The sequence below is a fragment of the Poecilia formosa genome, unplaced genomic scaffold, assembly GCF_000485575.1.
Source record: "Poecilia formosa unplaced genomic scaffold, Poecilia_formosa-5.1.2 Scaffold2, whole genome shotgun sequence".
Classification (NCBI taxonomy): domain Eukaryota; kingdom Metazoa; phylum Chordata; class Actinopteri; order Cyprinodontiformes; family Poeciliidae; genus Poecilia; species Poecilia formosa.
This window is the reverse complement of record NW_006799941.1, coordinates 1,292,594-1,309,311: the sequence shown is the minus strand read 5'-3', so window position 1 is coordinate 1,309,311 and position 16,718 is coordinate 1,292,594. Positions and strand designations below refer to the sequence as shown.

The window sequence follows — 16,718 nt, the reverse complement described above, 5'->3', positions numbered from 1 at the left end:
ACACTGCAAAACAGCTTCAGATAGGCCGTTTTATCTAAAAGAAGACTGTAACATGCAGTAGGAAATCAGTTATTATCAGCAAATCTACTTACAGATTTTAAGCTATATTTAAATAAACCGATTAATCTGCGGCTTTGCCCATAAAAGCATTGAAATATTTATTAGATGCTTTTGAAAAACAAAGAAATGTATATATTTTTGAAATATCATCCTGATCTCACTTTTTTCCTGATCAAAAGGAGATAGATTATTACATTAAAAAGCACATCATAGTAATTCACTAAAAACAAATAAGACCAATAAAACACGTTTGAATACATGAAGTATCAAAATCAATGCAGTCTTTTTCACCAATGTCTTCTCTAAAACTTTTCTTTTTCTATTAAAGCCACATTTTATAGTTTTATCCTTATTTCTTTATTTATCTTTTCAAAAGAAGGAGTTTGAACTAAATGAACACTTGGCTGTGTAGCAGGTGTGCACAGCCATTTTGGACGTAGGAGAAGTCTACGGTTCTCAGAGTTTTCAGTAAAGTGGAAGCTTTGAAAAGGAAGTGGAGGTCTTATAAATGCTCTTATTTAATTAAAATTATACGTTTTGAATGCAATTTTTATCTTTTAGGATTGAGCTGAAAATATTTCCCTTTCTGTTAAAATGTTAAATTTGTTTGGTAAGCCATTTCAAGCTATTTCTTTTACTAAATTCAATATTTACTTGGTGTATCCATTTTGTTTGGCTGATGTACTTTTATTCTAAGGTTGTGTACTAAAATATTGTTCTTATTTTAAACCAATGATATATGTACTGGTAACATTGTAATATAGGTTATTTTCCACAGCTGTAATGGTTTAATTAGACCCGTTTGCCTTCACTGGAATCATGTTTTCAGATCAAATAAACTAACCAATCATGACTTCCATCATATTTTCATGATTAAATAAATAAAAATAGTCCAGATTTTGGGGAAAAAAAGCATAACAGATTACATATTTTCCTTTTTTGTCTAACAATAATAAAACTGGTTTCTGATAAACTGTCAGAAATCATAAACCAAAATCAGTTATCATTCAGTGCTAAACACAAACTGGTTTAAAGTTTTAATGACTGCAGCTTCTTTCACAGCATGTTATTGAGAAAAATTCAGACATATCGTAGAGAAGTCATCCAAACCAAATCTATGATTTGGGTTGCAAAAAGTTTCATAATTCAGTTCAGTTGTGACCTGCTCTGTGTGGAAAACGTTGTCAAGAGAAATGCTTGAGGCCAGTAGTTTAGAGACTGAACAAACTAGCATCCTGCCAACTCTGTGGCAAGCCCAGGGTGACTGCATTTCACCACAGGAAAGAATGTCCCCTTGTGGACTCGGGTAGATGTGGTAATTTCTGCTGTGGTTCTGACCAGTATTGGTAATCTCACAAGCACTGATGCCAGCCGGTTCCTCACCGGTAACCGTCATTGAGCCATTCAGATGAAAGTCTCTCTTTCTTCCACATATCCAATGTGTTTTACTGCATGACAGTGATGCTATTGTCAAAATCTCATATCAGTATGTCTTGGTACACAAACTGTTTGATTGCACACTTCTAATTATCCTCATAATAATAGATTATTTAAATATTGGCCGTGAAAAGATACTTCAGGTCGACCCCAGATATTTAGAAGTTGGGAGGGAAGTCGATTGAACTCGACAGAGTTCAGCTAAAAATAAGAAAACAACTTGTTAAAACAGTTATCTAAACTGAGTAACAAGACGCTTACTGCCTCCAGCGTCCATGTTGACCCGACGGTCTGCCTGCTGACTCATTACCAGACCTGCTGTGGCCGTGCCGTGGCCTCTGCTCAGACCTGAGTCCTTCACCGTTTTTACTTTCACAATTTCTGTCCGCTTTTCCTTTAGAGAGAACCTTGTGGGACAATAAACGTGCTTACTCCATCCTGTTTTATGTTACGAGTAAGCTGTCGCAAATCCGTTTAACATATCCCCCTCGGCAAGGCATTTCTTGTCAAGGAAATAATCTGATTTTTGTTGACAACGATAAGCTGTTGTTTCTTACGGTTCCAGATGACCCGTAATCATCTGTGTATGGTCTTGGTTTTTCATTTTATGGTGACTTAATTCCAAAGGCTCACGTTGTGTCGGAAAATGTAATTTTATAGTGATTTCAAATTAACATTCAGATTATTGGAAGGGTGATTTTTACAGTGCAAGGCAGAAATATCGAATATGCTTTTGAGGTTAGTTGCTGTTACCAGCTGCATGCTGTTCTCTTTTTTTTTTAACTCTCCCATTGTAGCTGGATATTGGTGCCACACATTTAAGTTACTCTATAGTTTATGGAGTACAGTGCACAAGTTGAATTGCATCATCCAGTGTGAGAGCAAACGCGTCTGCTGGGAACTGACTCAAACGAGAGGGGGTTTCTCTCCCACTGAACGTCGTTTTTGGAAGATTAACTGCATCTTGTAGCTCTGACATGATGAAAACAACCTTTTAAACCAACATGGAAAAAAAAACAAACAAAAAAAACAGCCTGTTTGTGTCCATCTGTCTTCGCCCCTCAGATCAGGTGTTTGGCTGCCGCCTGGAGATGCTCTGCGAGAGAGAAAGGAGCACCGTCCCCCGCTTCGTCAGACTTTGCACGGAGGCTGTGGAGAAGAGAGGTACAGTCACTGAAAACACGTGATCATAGCTGACTGTGGACATTGGGGGGGGAAGAAGGTCCTGAAATCTGTTTTGTGCATCAGCTGACAGCAACTCTGAGCCCACTGCTTTTTACAGATTTGTGCCATAAATCCTCTAAACCGTAGCCGCTAAAAATAGTTGTGATGGCTCAACGGAGAGCAAAAACAACAATGCTGTGATCCAGAGAAGATCTCATGACAGCTGCCAGACTGGGAGAGATAAATGAGAGAAAATTGACTTGTTTTGAAACAATACAGCGATGAATATTTCATGCACAGAAGAAAAAAAAAAAAAAAGCTATTAGGATTCTAAAACCTAGTTTTGATTAATTAAATATGTCAAGGGAGTAACATCGTGAGTTCAAGGCATTTAAGGCTATGATGTAACCTATTCGACAAAGTGAGATAAATATATATTTTTTTTATCTTGCGAAAAAACTAGACATAACAAAGGCATAATACCCCCTGATTTCTTAAAGGTATAATAAAAAGTTTATTTGCTTGGATAAATAAGGAACTACAGTCGGGAAAAGGTTAAAGAAGCTTAAATAGATTCTCCTCTTTAGCTTTGTTTATTTAATTTACTGTCACAGACGAGGAGGAAAACTGTTAGTTTCCCGTTGAGTGTACTACTTCACACCTTACATACACTATTAATTATGAGTCTGTCTAGAACATGTGATGAAAAACAAGTGAATCAATCAATATGAAGAAGGAACACATCAAGCATCTAATAATTAGCTTGAGTTTTCTCATTCCTTCTGAACTGCTGTAGCCAATTCAGATGTGTAAGCCATTCCTTTAGGTGACATTAACTTTGTTGTTTTTAGGCTCTTTTGTCAGTAATTTGACCGTAGGGTCACTGTCCATTTGGAAGATCCCATGTTCCCAGGTTTGCATTCATGGCTGATGTCTTGAGGCTTTCAGTGTTATGGATATTGCTTTGCTTATGACGCCATCGGCTTGGTGAAGTTCACCGCTCCCTCCCCCAGCCAGACACCCACACAGCATGATGCTGACACTCCCATATTTCACAGCTGGTTTGATTTCTCAAGCTTGCTAGTTGCTTCACTTTTTCCTTAAAATTTAACCATGGTCATTCGTTGTGCATAACTAGATGGAAGTGACTTTCTATTTATAAATAAAAACTCCTACTTGTTTTAAACAGTAGACAGTGTTTCTTGTGAATCAGTGAAAAATTAGTTTTTCAGATGACATGGTCACTCATTTAAATAGTTGTTGGATCACAAGAGAAAATGAAAATGAACTTTAGACAAAAAGCTTACAGTTATAATAGCATCAAGTACCAAATGTGGGCTTGCTGTTCTTTTTTTTTTTTTTAGCTCTGTCTAGTGGCTATAGATTTACAAAAGACATTTTTGCTCAAACTTTGAAGGGTGATTGTTAAACGACAGGTGGTGAAATGTTATGGAGAAGCTCAAGGTAGTCAGAGGATGTCATGCAATCATGTAACACGTCTTTACTTCTATTTTGGATTGCAAAACGTAGTGAAATTTCCCTCACCTCCACTTTGTCTCTCAAATTCAAGGACTTACACAGCACACTTCATTTGCTCGATAACTTGGTAACTCACATGGCCAGGATTGTCAGACGAAAAGGCCTCCTTGTGTCTAACTTGTGTGTGTGTGTGTGTGTGTGTGTATATGTGTTGCAGGACTGGACACTGATGGCATCTACAGAGTCTCGGGAAACCTGGCTGTGATTCAGAAACTTCGCTTTCTGGTGGACCACGGTGAGGATGATGGAGAGGAGGCGGAAAAAGCACTTGTGTCAATTCCTGCTAATGACAATGATATCTAGCCTAAATTCTCAGTTTTCTTTATTCCTCTTTTACTCAAAAATATAGCTGTTATTGTGAAGAATACAATAATTGTGCACTCTGGTTTCATTACATAAATGTTCGGTCTTTACCATTTAAATGTAACCTAAAGTGTAAAAAAAAAAAAAAACATGATTTCAATAAATGATAACTTTTCAAACAAAATTAGCCTAACATGGAAAAGTGTTTTAGATATGTACAAAATAAGTTAAGCCCTATAATTTAAAGGTTGTTTACAATCTTTTTAAATGTTGATTATAGATCATGTCCAAAGTATAAAAGTGACTTTTAACCTGAATGAAATTTGTTACTGCCTGAGTTACACTTCACGTCCTGGTGGTTGATAAAGCGGACGCAGCAGAAATCGGTCTGAATAACTGTTGGTTTTTGCAGAGCGAGCGCTGACCACAGACGGCCGTTTCATGTTCCCAGCGGACCTGGTACAAGGTAGTCTCAGGCAGAAGGAGAATTAAATCGGCCTGCTTTCTTTTCTAACTCAGCCTGCTTTTGTGTTTTGTGCACTGTACAACGTGAACGCCTCAGTGGGGGGATAAGGTCCCCACAATGCCCACCCAGAGAGCTGACTATAGCAGAGCTGAGCTGGCGTGCAGACGGGAGCAGAATAGCATTTTTTCCCCCTCTTTTGTCGTTGTTGTGATACTGTTTGCTTGATGTGTGTGTCCCTTTAGGCCTCTGTGCTTCAAGATTTCTGATGTAATAACATGCAGCAGGTTGTACAGAGTTATCACACAGTCCATGGGCGCCACCAAGTGGACAGAGCAGAGAATTGTCTCTCTCTCTCTCTCTTTTTTTTTTTTACATGCTTTTTACCTCAGCTGTACTTCTGACTGATGCTTCTCCCTTCAGAATTGTACAGGTTGCTGTTCCTCAAAGCGTTTGGCTTTTTTGGTTCAATTTGAGAAGCATTAGTCAGACTTGTTGAAAAAGAGATGTGCTTCGTCGTCTGAAGAGTGTGTCTGTGTAAGCGTAGGTGTTTATTTTGTGCTTTTTCTTACTTTTCTCACCCTATCTTCGTCCTGCAGCCTTCATGTTGCGCCTCAGCCCTGAAGTGAATTAACTCGCTGCTTACGTCATATTGTTCAACTGAACTCTTTCATTTTTCCTTTCATTTTCTTCCTCTGACTTCATTTGTCTGATTTTTTTTTTTCCTCTTCTCCTCCCCCCTCCCTTTTAATCTTCCTCCTTGTCTCAGAGGAGAAGCTGAATTTGGACGAGAGCGAGTGGGAGGACATCCATGTCGTCACGGGAGCTTTGAAACTTTTCTTTCGTGAGCTTCCTGAACCGCTCGTTCCCTACGGCTTCTTCACCGACATCGTGGAGACAGTCAGTGAGTGATCGCCTTCTGCCCCCTTTCACATGGGTTATATCATACGGCGCATTTTATTCAGTCTTTCGCTGAACACTGAGGGAGAACATCTGAAAATGGCAATAATTTTTAATCGGTCTGTCAAAGAGAAATGTAAATACAGTGCTTTGCAGCAGTATTTATACCCCTTGAGGTTTTCAAATTTTGTCATGTTATAGAAACAAACATCAATGTATTTTATGGGGATTTTATGTGACACACCAACACATATTGGAGCATAGTTTTGTCTTGGAAGAAATGTGACACATAGTTTTTTTTTATTATTATTATTTGGTTTGTTGTTTAGTTTTTCCAAAATAACATAAAATTGTGGTGTGGATTTGTATGCAGCCCCGCTGATCTTGTAGCACCATCTTCAGTTGTAATGACATCTGAAAGCTTTTTGAGTGAACACAAGACAATGCTTTGACTGTATCAGCTTTCCTATCCCCACAACATGATGCTTCCACCATAGTGTTAAATTTAGGGTTCACATGTTTGGTCTCATCTAATCAGAGCGTCTTCTTCCACATGTTTTCTGTTTCCCCAACATGGCCTATGACTTTATATTTCTTATGGATTTCTTTTAACAGTGGATTTCTTCTTGCCACTCTTCCATAAATGTACCAGATTTGTGGAATCCATAACTTATAGCTTTCCTGTCGACAGATCATCCCACCATAGATGTGGATCTCAGCAGCTCCTCCAGAATTACCATGAGCCTCTTGACTGCTTCTCTGATTAATGCTCCCCTTGTCGGGTTTGTCAGTTTAGGTGGACAGCCATATCTTGACAGGTTTTTGGTTTTGCCAAACCCTTCTATTTTCAGATGATAGACAGTGCTCTGTGAGCTTTTTCTCCTTAATCCCTGACCTGTCTGCTCTGCTCCTTGTTCTTTATGAGGCTGTTTGCTCACTAATGTTTTACTACAGACCTCAGAAGACTTCACAGAACAGCTATGCTCATACTGAGATTAAGTTACACTCAGAGCTGACACTGTTCACTGAAAAGTAATTAGTTCTGCACTGGGTTTTATTTAAGGGTATCAAAGTGAAGGAGGAATGCAGATATTTGCCACATTTTTGCAATTTTCTCATGCAAAAATTGAAAACTGTTGGTTACTTTCACTTTACGACTCATGCTATTTAATATTGGGTTCAAGGGGAATAAAATACTTTTGCATTGCACTGTGCATCTTTATTTGCTTTATAAAATTGCCTCATAGCAGATGTGAGTGGGGAAAAAAATGCCTCACTAAGCATATTCAAATAATTTACTTTCTTAAACCTCGCAACATTTTTGTATGCCATGTTTTAGTTTTTGCTCTTAGTATTTTAAATCTGTGTTGGCTGATTTCTAAAATCAACTTCGGAAACATGTAGACCACCAGACCACCTGCGCAGGATATATTTTGATTTAATCTCTTTGTGTTTGTACTCGGCACGTTTCATAATGAATAAACACTGGGGTTTTGCTCCCACTGAGTCAAAACCAGGACAGAGTTCACTCTGGTGTTTTCTCACTTTGTCACCATCGAATTATGAGGTTAAAAATATGTTATATTCATGCTGCCGCTCCTGAACTCTTCCTTATGACCTCGTTTGAGTATGCAGTAAACATATGGTACAGAGTGTGCTTGAATGTCAATGATTTAAGTACAACCTGTACTGGTTATATTGGTATCAGTGATGAGGTTTGTATTATTGGATGGAAAAATGGAGAGTAGAAGATGGTATTTGGATCAGTAAGAGGTTTTGTTTTTGGCCAAGCCATGTCTTGGTTGTAAAAATCAGTCACTATTTCAGTGTTGGAAAGTCTCCCCTATAAAGAAATAAAATTTCATCAGCTTTGAAGAGTTTTCAGTCCAGCCTTTAAGACTCTGCTGTTCTATTTTAGTTTCACTCATCCACAAACCTGTCTTTTGCACTCTCCTGAGTTGTCTATCTTATCTCTCACTGCAGAGGGACAGCGATGTTCTTTTTGAACAAGAGTCTCCGTCTTTGCAGCCCTGCCGTGCAATGCTAGCTTTGATGGTTGCTGGACTCCTGGAGAAGTTAACAGCTGTCAGGGTTACCTCTGCTTAGAAACAGCCAGTCTGATCCTGGAATGTTCTGCCTTTGATTGAATATGAGACAGTGCATTTATTCACTCAAACATTTTTTACGAGTTTCTTTAGAAATGCGGAGATGTTGCTGACATAAAAGGAGAAATTTAGCCAATTTTAAGTATATATTAGAAGCTAAAAGGACAAGTTGAAAACAGTTCCTCTGCGTCAATTCCAAGACCAAGAGAGTTATAATTATATACTGACAAAAACTGAGCTATGTTTCGTTTATAGAGGGTGGGCTTTAAAAAGAGTAATGTTTTTAATTATTTTTAAATGTTCGCAGTTTCATTTTTCTTCTCTAGAGTCAACATAATACGGTTGAAATTCAATACATTAGTTTAAATCTGCCCCTCCTCTCCACCTCTGTAGAACCTCTCAGTTGACTCCCTTCTCAAAAAAAAAAAAAACAAGCCATAAAACTACAAAATTCAGCTTGGCTTATTGATTGAGCACCATTCCACATCAACAATCTCAGACAATTCAGCTCAGAACAATTTGGCCAAATTCGAATAAAATTCGTTAAATATTGTTCAGCTGAATCCACTTATAATAAAAATAACAGTGAGATTCTGTTTTCATACAATCAAATGTAGCACAAATAGCTTTACAGTAGTTAAAAATGAAGGACATGGAAACAATAAACAGTCAAACCAACAAATAAGACAATAATTATTTACAGCTAGAATGGAAAGGCAAATAAATGTAGCGCAGCGGAAACAGAAACAGTAAAAATAGTTTAACCATAAGACAGATGAACTGAGATGAAATCTTCAATTTGAAGAGACTTTAAAATTGGAGTTATGTGAGCTTGCTTTCTGCTCCTCATCAGCTCTCTTGCAGTAGAACTTTGTTGCAACTCCAGAGGAACTTTGCTCTTCTTAGTCAAGTCAAATCAAGTTTATTTGTATAGTGCATTTAATCAATAAGGCAGATCAAAGTGCTTCACATGATAAAAACATGACACGATAAACAAAAAAAAGAAACATTTCATCACATTGACAAAATAAAGAGAAGTAATAAAGATGTACAGTTCAGACAAGTATGAATTATTGTATCAGTTATTATTAATCAAAGGCGGGTTTAAAGAATAGGTTGTTAGCATTGATTTGAAAGAACTCGGTGTTTCAAAACTTCTGCAGTTTTCTTGAAGTTTGTTCCAGATTAGTGGAGTATAAAAGCCGATGATGTTTTTTACATATTTGGTTCTGGTTATGGAGATGCAGAGCAGGCTTGGACCAGAACATCTGAGAGATCTGAGAGGTTGACACAACAACGGCATATCTTCAATGTATTTCAATCATATGACATGATCAACAGTGTCTAATGCTCTACTGAGGTCCAACAGGGCAGCACTGTGGTTCTACCACACTCTGTATTTATGTGGATGTCATTGAACACTTTTACAAGGGCAGTCTCAGTACTGTGGTGAGCACGGAAACCGGGCGAAAAGACGTCAAAGTGGTTGGTCATTTTTAGGTAGCTATTAAACTGTTGAAACGCACCTTCTTCAAGAATTCAGCTAATCTTGCTGTAGAAAAGCAGAAAGCAGAGCAAGTCAATCAATAACCAATGTATCTATGTGTAAATGCATTGGTTAGAGAGAGAAAATCGCACTTGAAACACTGTTTATCTTAAAACAAACAAAAAAACAGATGACATTTTACTGCAATCCCTCATGAATTATTTGACAGTTAAGAGAAATGGCTCCCTTTTAACGTGAAGAAACTTCCAGCAAAATCAGAGCCAGCATCAAAAGGCCAACTACCTCATCCAGCAGAACATTTAGAGAGGAAAAATGAAACGTAAACAAAACATACAGCCAGGAGGACTTTGCACGAGAGAGAAAAATAAAGGGAACACCAAGTGAATGGCAACAGAAATGGCAAAACGTGCATTAATGGAGAGCAGAGTGAAGAAGAACGGTCAGTGGTTGTCCAGCAACACCATAATGGCAGAGATAGCTCAGAACAACTTAAACCACTCCAACTATAACCTTTAATGACTTCCACAATGATATCCACATAAATATAGACTGTGGAAGAACCACAATGCTGGTTCTGTTGGACCTCAGCACAACATTTGGCTCTGTTGTCCATACTGAAACAACTGGAGAGTTACGTAGGATTTTCTGATCCAGAACTCAATTGGTTAAAATCTCAGAAAGAGTGGGGATTTCTTTGTTTCTATTGGTAACTTCTCATTGAAGTGGACAGAAGTCATATGTGGGGCACACCAAGGCTCCATCCTGGGACCCCTCTGCTTCAATATCTACATGTTCCCACTAGCTCAGGTTATAACAGTTACCATAAGTAATCTGACACAAAGCTCTACATTGTGATGTCACCAGGTGACTCTGAACCCATGGATACTGTAGATGCTTAGAACAGATAAATGCGTGGATGTGCCAAAACTTTCTCCAGTTGAACTAAAAAAACAAACAAAAATAAACTGAAGTTATTATCTTTGGACCTAAAGCAGAACGATGAAGAGTCAGCACAAAGCTTCAGTTATTATAGCTAGAAAACTGCAAACAGTTGAAACACTGAGTTCCTTTAAATCAAGGCTAAAATCCCACCTGTTTGCTTTCGAACCATAATGAATTAAACTTTGACCGACATATTTGATGCATATTGATATTTTTAATGTCGGCACTTGACAAAATGCAACATCTATTATTGGTTTTGACAGCTGTCAACTATTTGATGTGTTTAAGCACTTTGAACCGTAGTGTTGATGCAAATACACTTGATTGATGATTAACTGATTGATATTCCATGAGGAAAAACTTTAAGCTGGTCTTTAAGTGGACATGTTGTTTGACTCCTAGAGATCTGTCAGCCCGATAGCTGAAACTGTAGGAATCACCAGCAAACATTCACTCTGAAAGCGAATTGCTCTGCTGGGATCATATAAAACCTCCAGATCTCTAAAATAAAATGAAGCAAGATTCAGAACTTTAAATGATTATTTATTAGAAGACAAATTTAAAACTACATCCTAGATAAAACAGGGAACCAGAGAAGAGAATGTAAAATCTGAGTAGTAAGATATTTCCTTTGACTCACATCAGGAGTCTTGCTCATCATGAAAGCTTTTTAATTAAGAGTTACTGAAGACGTTTGGTCATCTGGCATATTATTCTGCACAGAGACAGGATACATATCAAAATGGTTCCAAAATAAAATGGCATGCCTAAATTAAGTAGAATCTATGAATTTTCTAATTCTGTTCTCATTCTTGACATCAAGGTCATGCATGACACCTCTGCAGTAAAATAATTCCTACCGTTTATTTTATTATTTAGCATGTTGCTGTGAATCAGATATGGTATTTTTCTGATAAGACAAAACATGTTTTTAGATGAAAAACATGTTTTTTTTATTTAATCTATTTGATTTGCCTAACTTGCCTGATAAGACTCAATATCAGTCGATTCTTGACTCTTTTTTTGTGTTGCAGATAATCTCCTGTGTGAATATCACACCCTACAAAAAGAAAAAAAAATTACAGATAAAATAAATATTCATAATTTATACTGTTTTATCTGTCCCTATTACAGTCAGCACTTTTCTGTTTTGTTTGTCACACCGCTGTGGGGATGCGTGATAACAGCATACTGCTGTATCAGATTAAACAGCGGTTTCTTGCACAGTTAATCTGTGAATATGCAAATCAGGCTTTGGATCCTGTTAAAAGTGCAAAACTTGCAACACACATGGTTGATACTTATTTTAACATGATGTGTCTTCGGCCCTGTGTTGCAGAGATGTCGGACCACATGGACAAAGTGGATCGGCTGAAGTGTCTGGTGCTTAACATGCCCCCTCCAAACCATGACACCCTGGAGTTTATGTGCCGGCATCTCAGACGGTGAGACGGGTTTAAAATGAGATTTAATTCATTGAACCTGATGTGTTTGTGTGCATCTCTGGGTTTTAGTTTCTTCGGTTTGTTGTAATTTTTTTTTTTTTTTAAATGTCATCAAGCACCCTGACATCTGACCGACATAATTTCTCCAACTCGTTTCCCCCTTGAATCTGACCACAAGAGGGAGTAGTTTTCCTGCGTGTCCCTTCATATTCCCTGTCAGAGATTCTTTTGGCCGCAGCGCCTGAAGTGTACCAGGATCACGCTGTTGTTAAGTTTGGGTTACTGTGAAGATGAAAAGGCTGGCGGGAGATGAATGGTGTATGATGTTCTGCGAGCCAATTCCTTTTGCACTACATAAAATGTGTGTTTTTTACCGCCTATGGCTTTTTTCTTCCACTTCAGGGGTGAGCGTTCGTGTTCTGAAGCTCATGTTTGTGCCAGGGTGTGGTGGACCCCATGAATTTGTCTGTGTCTTTCCCTCATTTTCCCTCTCATGTCATTCCTCTCTCTGGTTTTCATTTATTATCTCCCTGCTCAATCACCCCCCCCCCCCCCACCTCTGTCTCTCTATCTCCTTTTTTTTCCCACTTCCTTTCTTTCCTCGTCACTCTTTTCATTCTTCCTTCCCTCGCCTCGTTGTTTTCTTCCTTCTCTCCCTCATTCTTCTCCCTTCTTCTTCTTCTCGTTTTTGCCTCGAAGGTCCCATGGGAGCCTTGTGGTTCGTCTGCTGGAAGGCATACCAACACCACCGCCGCCACCACTGGAACCTCGCTCTCTTTTCTCTCTTCACCCTCTTCCTCGCTCATGTCTTTTTTTTTCCTCTTCCCTATGCTCTCCCTTTTTTTTTTCCTCGTCTCTTTTTAATGTGGAAGTTTTGAGCAATTGCTGGCTTCTTCTGTGGCTTGGTGGGAATGGCATTTTTAGAAGAATGCCTCATGCTGTGGCTTTAACCCATTCCTGAGTCCCCTGCTAGTACCACACAGTCAAACACACTAACGTAGGTGTTTTAAGAACACATCTAAAGTGTAAAAGCCATTAGTTTGCAACCCTCAGAGCCATCTTAACTTGGTAACATCTGATTAGCAGAACGAAAATAGAAATAGACCCAAACCGGCTTGGAATATTGTTTGAGTTCCAGGTTTTTGGACATCAGCCCTGTTTCCATGCAGGGCTAATGAGATGCTAGTCTGTCCTTTCAGCTCATCTTCGCCGAGGGACAGAAATGAGATTCCAATTTTATGGCACTTCTTTCAAGAGTAGCTCAGACATTTGACTCAAAGCCTCAAATGTCAGCTTCATGGTGGCCCTCTTTGAAATGTCAGGGATCAGCAAAACAAGAAAAGTCCAGTTGGAAGACAGATTCTTTCAAGCCTGTGGAATGATCAGAATTTCAGGATTCGTTGCTCATAAAACTTGGTCTGTGTCACTGTTACAGACAGGCAGGATGTGACTAAACTAAGTAGTCGCAGAGAACATGTTGGACCAATTTTTATTAAACTGGTTGATCGTTTTTAATCTCTTACTCCACCATAATTTCTTGACTGACTCTTCTGCTCATGTTATGGTGTCTCTTCTGGCTTGAATGTTTAAACCGTTTTCTTCTTTTTCTAACATCTTGCTGATTTTCCTTTGTTTGGATTGGAAGTAGAAAGTATGAGTTGAATAAGTGGTAATAGTAAATGAGCAATTCAGAAATAATTAAATCAAATGTCATTAGTGATGAGAGAATTAGTAGTTAAGTAGATAGAAGGTAAAAAGTAAGCATGTAATAAAAAAAAGAACTAGATGATATGTGAGTAAGTGGTAAGGGATAGGTAGTTAATCAGGTAAAGATATCCTATGCCCCATAAATGGAGAACAAAATGAGACACATGGAGAACAAGGAATAAATGGAAAACTAACAGGTTATAAACGGTAATATGTACTAAAGAGATATTTCAGAGCTGAATGTAAATTAAGTAATAACTAAGCTGTAAGTGTTATAAATGAGTCTAGGGAAGATTTGAAGAAAAACACCGTGTGGGGTGGATAATCTGAAAAGCATGTCTTTAAAATATTGTTCCTCTTGTGTTTAGTTGTCTTTTCCTGTCTGGATTTGCTCTATAAAGAAAAGATTTCCATCTGAAAATGTATTTTACTGAAACAATTTTCTGACAGCCAAAGTCCAATAAACCTTAAAGAAAGTTTAAATGTTGTGGATAAATTCAACTCTACGCTTTATTTCAGATTGAGTGAAGGTGATTAATTGTCTCAGATCCCTCTTCTCCTCACATGGTGGATCACGTTTACATTCTCCTTCCAGAACAATTTTAACCATTTTCCCGTTAGGTTTATTACTAAAGGTGGTATGCTGCATTTTTAACTTTTACATTTTCTGCAGAGTGCTGGAACGGTGCGACACCAACAGAATGACCACCCAGAACATCGGCATTGTGTTCGGGCCGACCCTGATGCGCCCAGAATTCGATAATGGCAACATGGCGGTGAACATGATTTACCAGAACCAGGCAGTGGAGCTAATCCTGAGCGAGTTTGACCACATCTTCAGAACAAGAGGCCTCTCTTGATCTTTTCAGGCCAGGAGGTGGCGGCAGCTCAGCCCCCCACCCATGGACCCCGTCCCCACCCCCCTCCTAAATCCGACTGAAGCAGAAGCATTGCAGCAACGGCCTGTAGACTCATATGGTGTAAAATGGATTTCACATCAAAAGATAATTGTGGGGTACAAAGAACCAGGACAGAAAGCTGCTAATCATGACATCTGGCCTCCATAAAAAGCCATGTTAAAACAATAATAGTAAAACAAGCCAATTTTAGCTGCAATGCTTGTGCCTTTGAGCGCAGATGTGGAGCCCAGCCCCAGGGCAGCGCAGTGCTGGAACAGACGCCTCCTAGTCGCTTCTAGTTGATGTTTCAGACTCGATCGAGGCGAACAAAAAACACCCATAAAACTGATAAATCTCCTCCAGCTAGAAAATCATCAAGCAACATGAGGAGGGACGTGTCTTAACGTTGCTCTGAAACAGAACTTAGCAGAACCATCTCACTGTGAAAAGCACCGGTTTGTCTTGCAGAACGGACAGACAAGACCCCACCCACGGCACTGGCGTGGATTTACTGCGTACTGGAAAAAAGTGCATTTGCATGAAGATTAATCTGTGTATTGCTCAGAAGGAGAATTTGGAATAGTTTTGAAAATGTTTCTAAAGATTAAAGTGTAATTTTCAGTGAATGGATGAATGTGCCAATTGGGCTATAAATGTTCCTTTTTAGTATTTTCAGTGTGAACCTTCAGAGCTTTTCTTGTACAAATATAAATCTATTTTATTAGTACAAACTCCTTGTATTAAGTTAAATGTAAATAGCTACATTTCTGCCTATCCCTTAGAAACACTTTATATAGAGTGTGTAACCTGAACTTTCTGTACTAGCTAAATACAAACTAATAAGAACGAAAGGTCTTTGTTCGTGCTTCTCCGTCCTAATTATCAGCTCTCTTCCAATAAAAACAAGAGCAAATTTGATGTGTTGTCTGAGATTCGCTCAGGATGTCCGTGTAAGGTTGTTTGTTGCGAGTGGCGGGTTTGCGTGCAGAGATAGTGGAGGCGTGTGGAGGTATGTGGGCCTTGGAGACTCGGCAGGCAGAGTTGTCCCCTGTGATTGGTGCGAATGCTGCTTTTAATAACAGAACAAAAGGGGAACTGGAAATGCATATGTTTTAAAAATGTGGATTTTCCCCCTCAAGCCCTCTTGCTCTGTGGCTTGGGTAATTTTATATTGACTGTGGGTTTGGCAGAAGACAAAAAAGAGCCGAAAGGAGGCACTGCAGGGGAGGGAGTGGGTTAAGTTTTTATTAAAAGTGTTTCTTCATTTGTGTGTTTGTATCATTTGAAGTCTGGCGAGTTGATTGAAAGAGGCTAAAACTGCGTTTGACTGATGAGGAGTCGTCGTAGCTTCATGCCTGTTAACTCCCAAGGATGTCCTTAAATTTGATTGGCTGAAATATTTTCATCTTAAACAGACAAACCACTGTTGTTTATTTTATCCATATGATGTGTGCATGGTTTACATCAGAGTTTATATGCACGCCCTTCAATCGGGTTATTTTTTTTTTTCGTACATTTTGACAGCGCTGCACCAGAGGCTCCTTACATTATATTAGAGGTTTGCATTCAGTTTATCGTCTAAGAGAAATGTGCCCTCCTACCAACACTGATGTATCCAATATTTCATGAGAGATTTCTGCTGTATGTTTTGTTCTTGTTCCAAACTGTCAGATGGGGGGGGGGGTCCTTTCTGTTAATAAAGCGTTTGTGGTATTAAACAGCAGCAAAATCAGCTCTGTCATGTGTTTTTTTATTTCACTTTAGGGTGACGTTACTCATCACCCACTAAAAATACACCAAACACAGTTTTTTTTCTAATAAACATTTTATTTGGTAAAATTAGACTTTTTAAATATCATCCCTGAAATTCATACCTCTAAAACTATGCAACACCTAAAATATGTCTTGCGGATCAATACAAGCGAGTAAAGCAGCAGCTGCTTTGCAGACATCTGGAGAAATTTGCTTACTATCCATTTTAGACACTTGTTTGAACCCTTCTCTTTTTTTGCATCTGTTGGCAGTTAGTTTGATTTTTGTATCACTGAAACAAAATGTTTTTTGGTCTGGAATATTTGGAAAATTTGTGGAAAGGGCTGTGAAATGTTTACATATGTTACTTTTTTTTTTTTTTTTAACCAAATGTCTCTCCAAGCTAATTTAATTTTCACTAAATCTGAATGAAGACATGGTGCTCACTGGCCTGTTGTAGATTAAAATGATCACAACAGAATTTGACTGTAGCTG

At 38.5% G+C, this 16,718-nt stretch overlaps 1 protein-coding gene across 6 annotated transcripts in view; it reads left to right on the top strand.

The window, feature by feature from the left end:
- arhgap9 (Rho GTPase activating protein 9) overlaps window positions 1–16,201 on the top strand; it is a 59,169-nt gene extending 42,968 nt beyond the window's left edge. For 5 of the 6 annotated variants that reach the window (XM_016670122.1, XM_007548678.2, XM_016670126.1 and 2 more), the window contains 6 exons: window positions 2,563–2,661; window positions 4,358–4,435; window positions 4,916–4,969; window positions 5,736–5,870; window positions 11,760–11,865; window positions 14,246–16,201. In XM_016670122.1, the coding sequence (XP_016525608.1) occupies window positions 2,563–2,661; window positions 4,358–4,435; window positions 4,916–4,969; window positions 5,736–5,870; window positions 11,760–11,865; window positions 14,246–14,432 (659 nt within the window). In that variant the 3' untranslated portion in view covers window positions 14,433–16,201. The remainder of the gene's footprint in view (window positions 1–2,562; window positions 2,662–4,357; window positions 4,436–4,915; window positions 4,970–5,735; window positions 5,871–11,759; window positions 11,866–14,245) is intronic. The other variant, XM_007548706.2, reaches the window with a different exon arrangement.
- The last annotated feature ends 517 nt before the right edge of the window (window positions 16,202–16,718 follow it).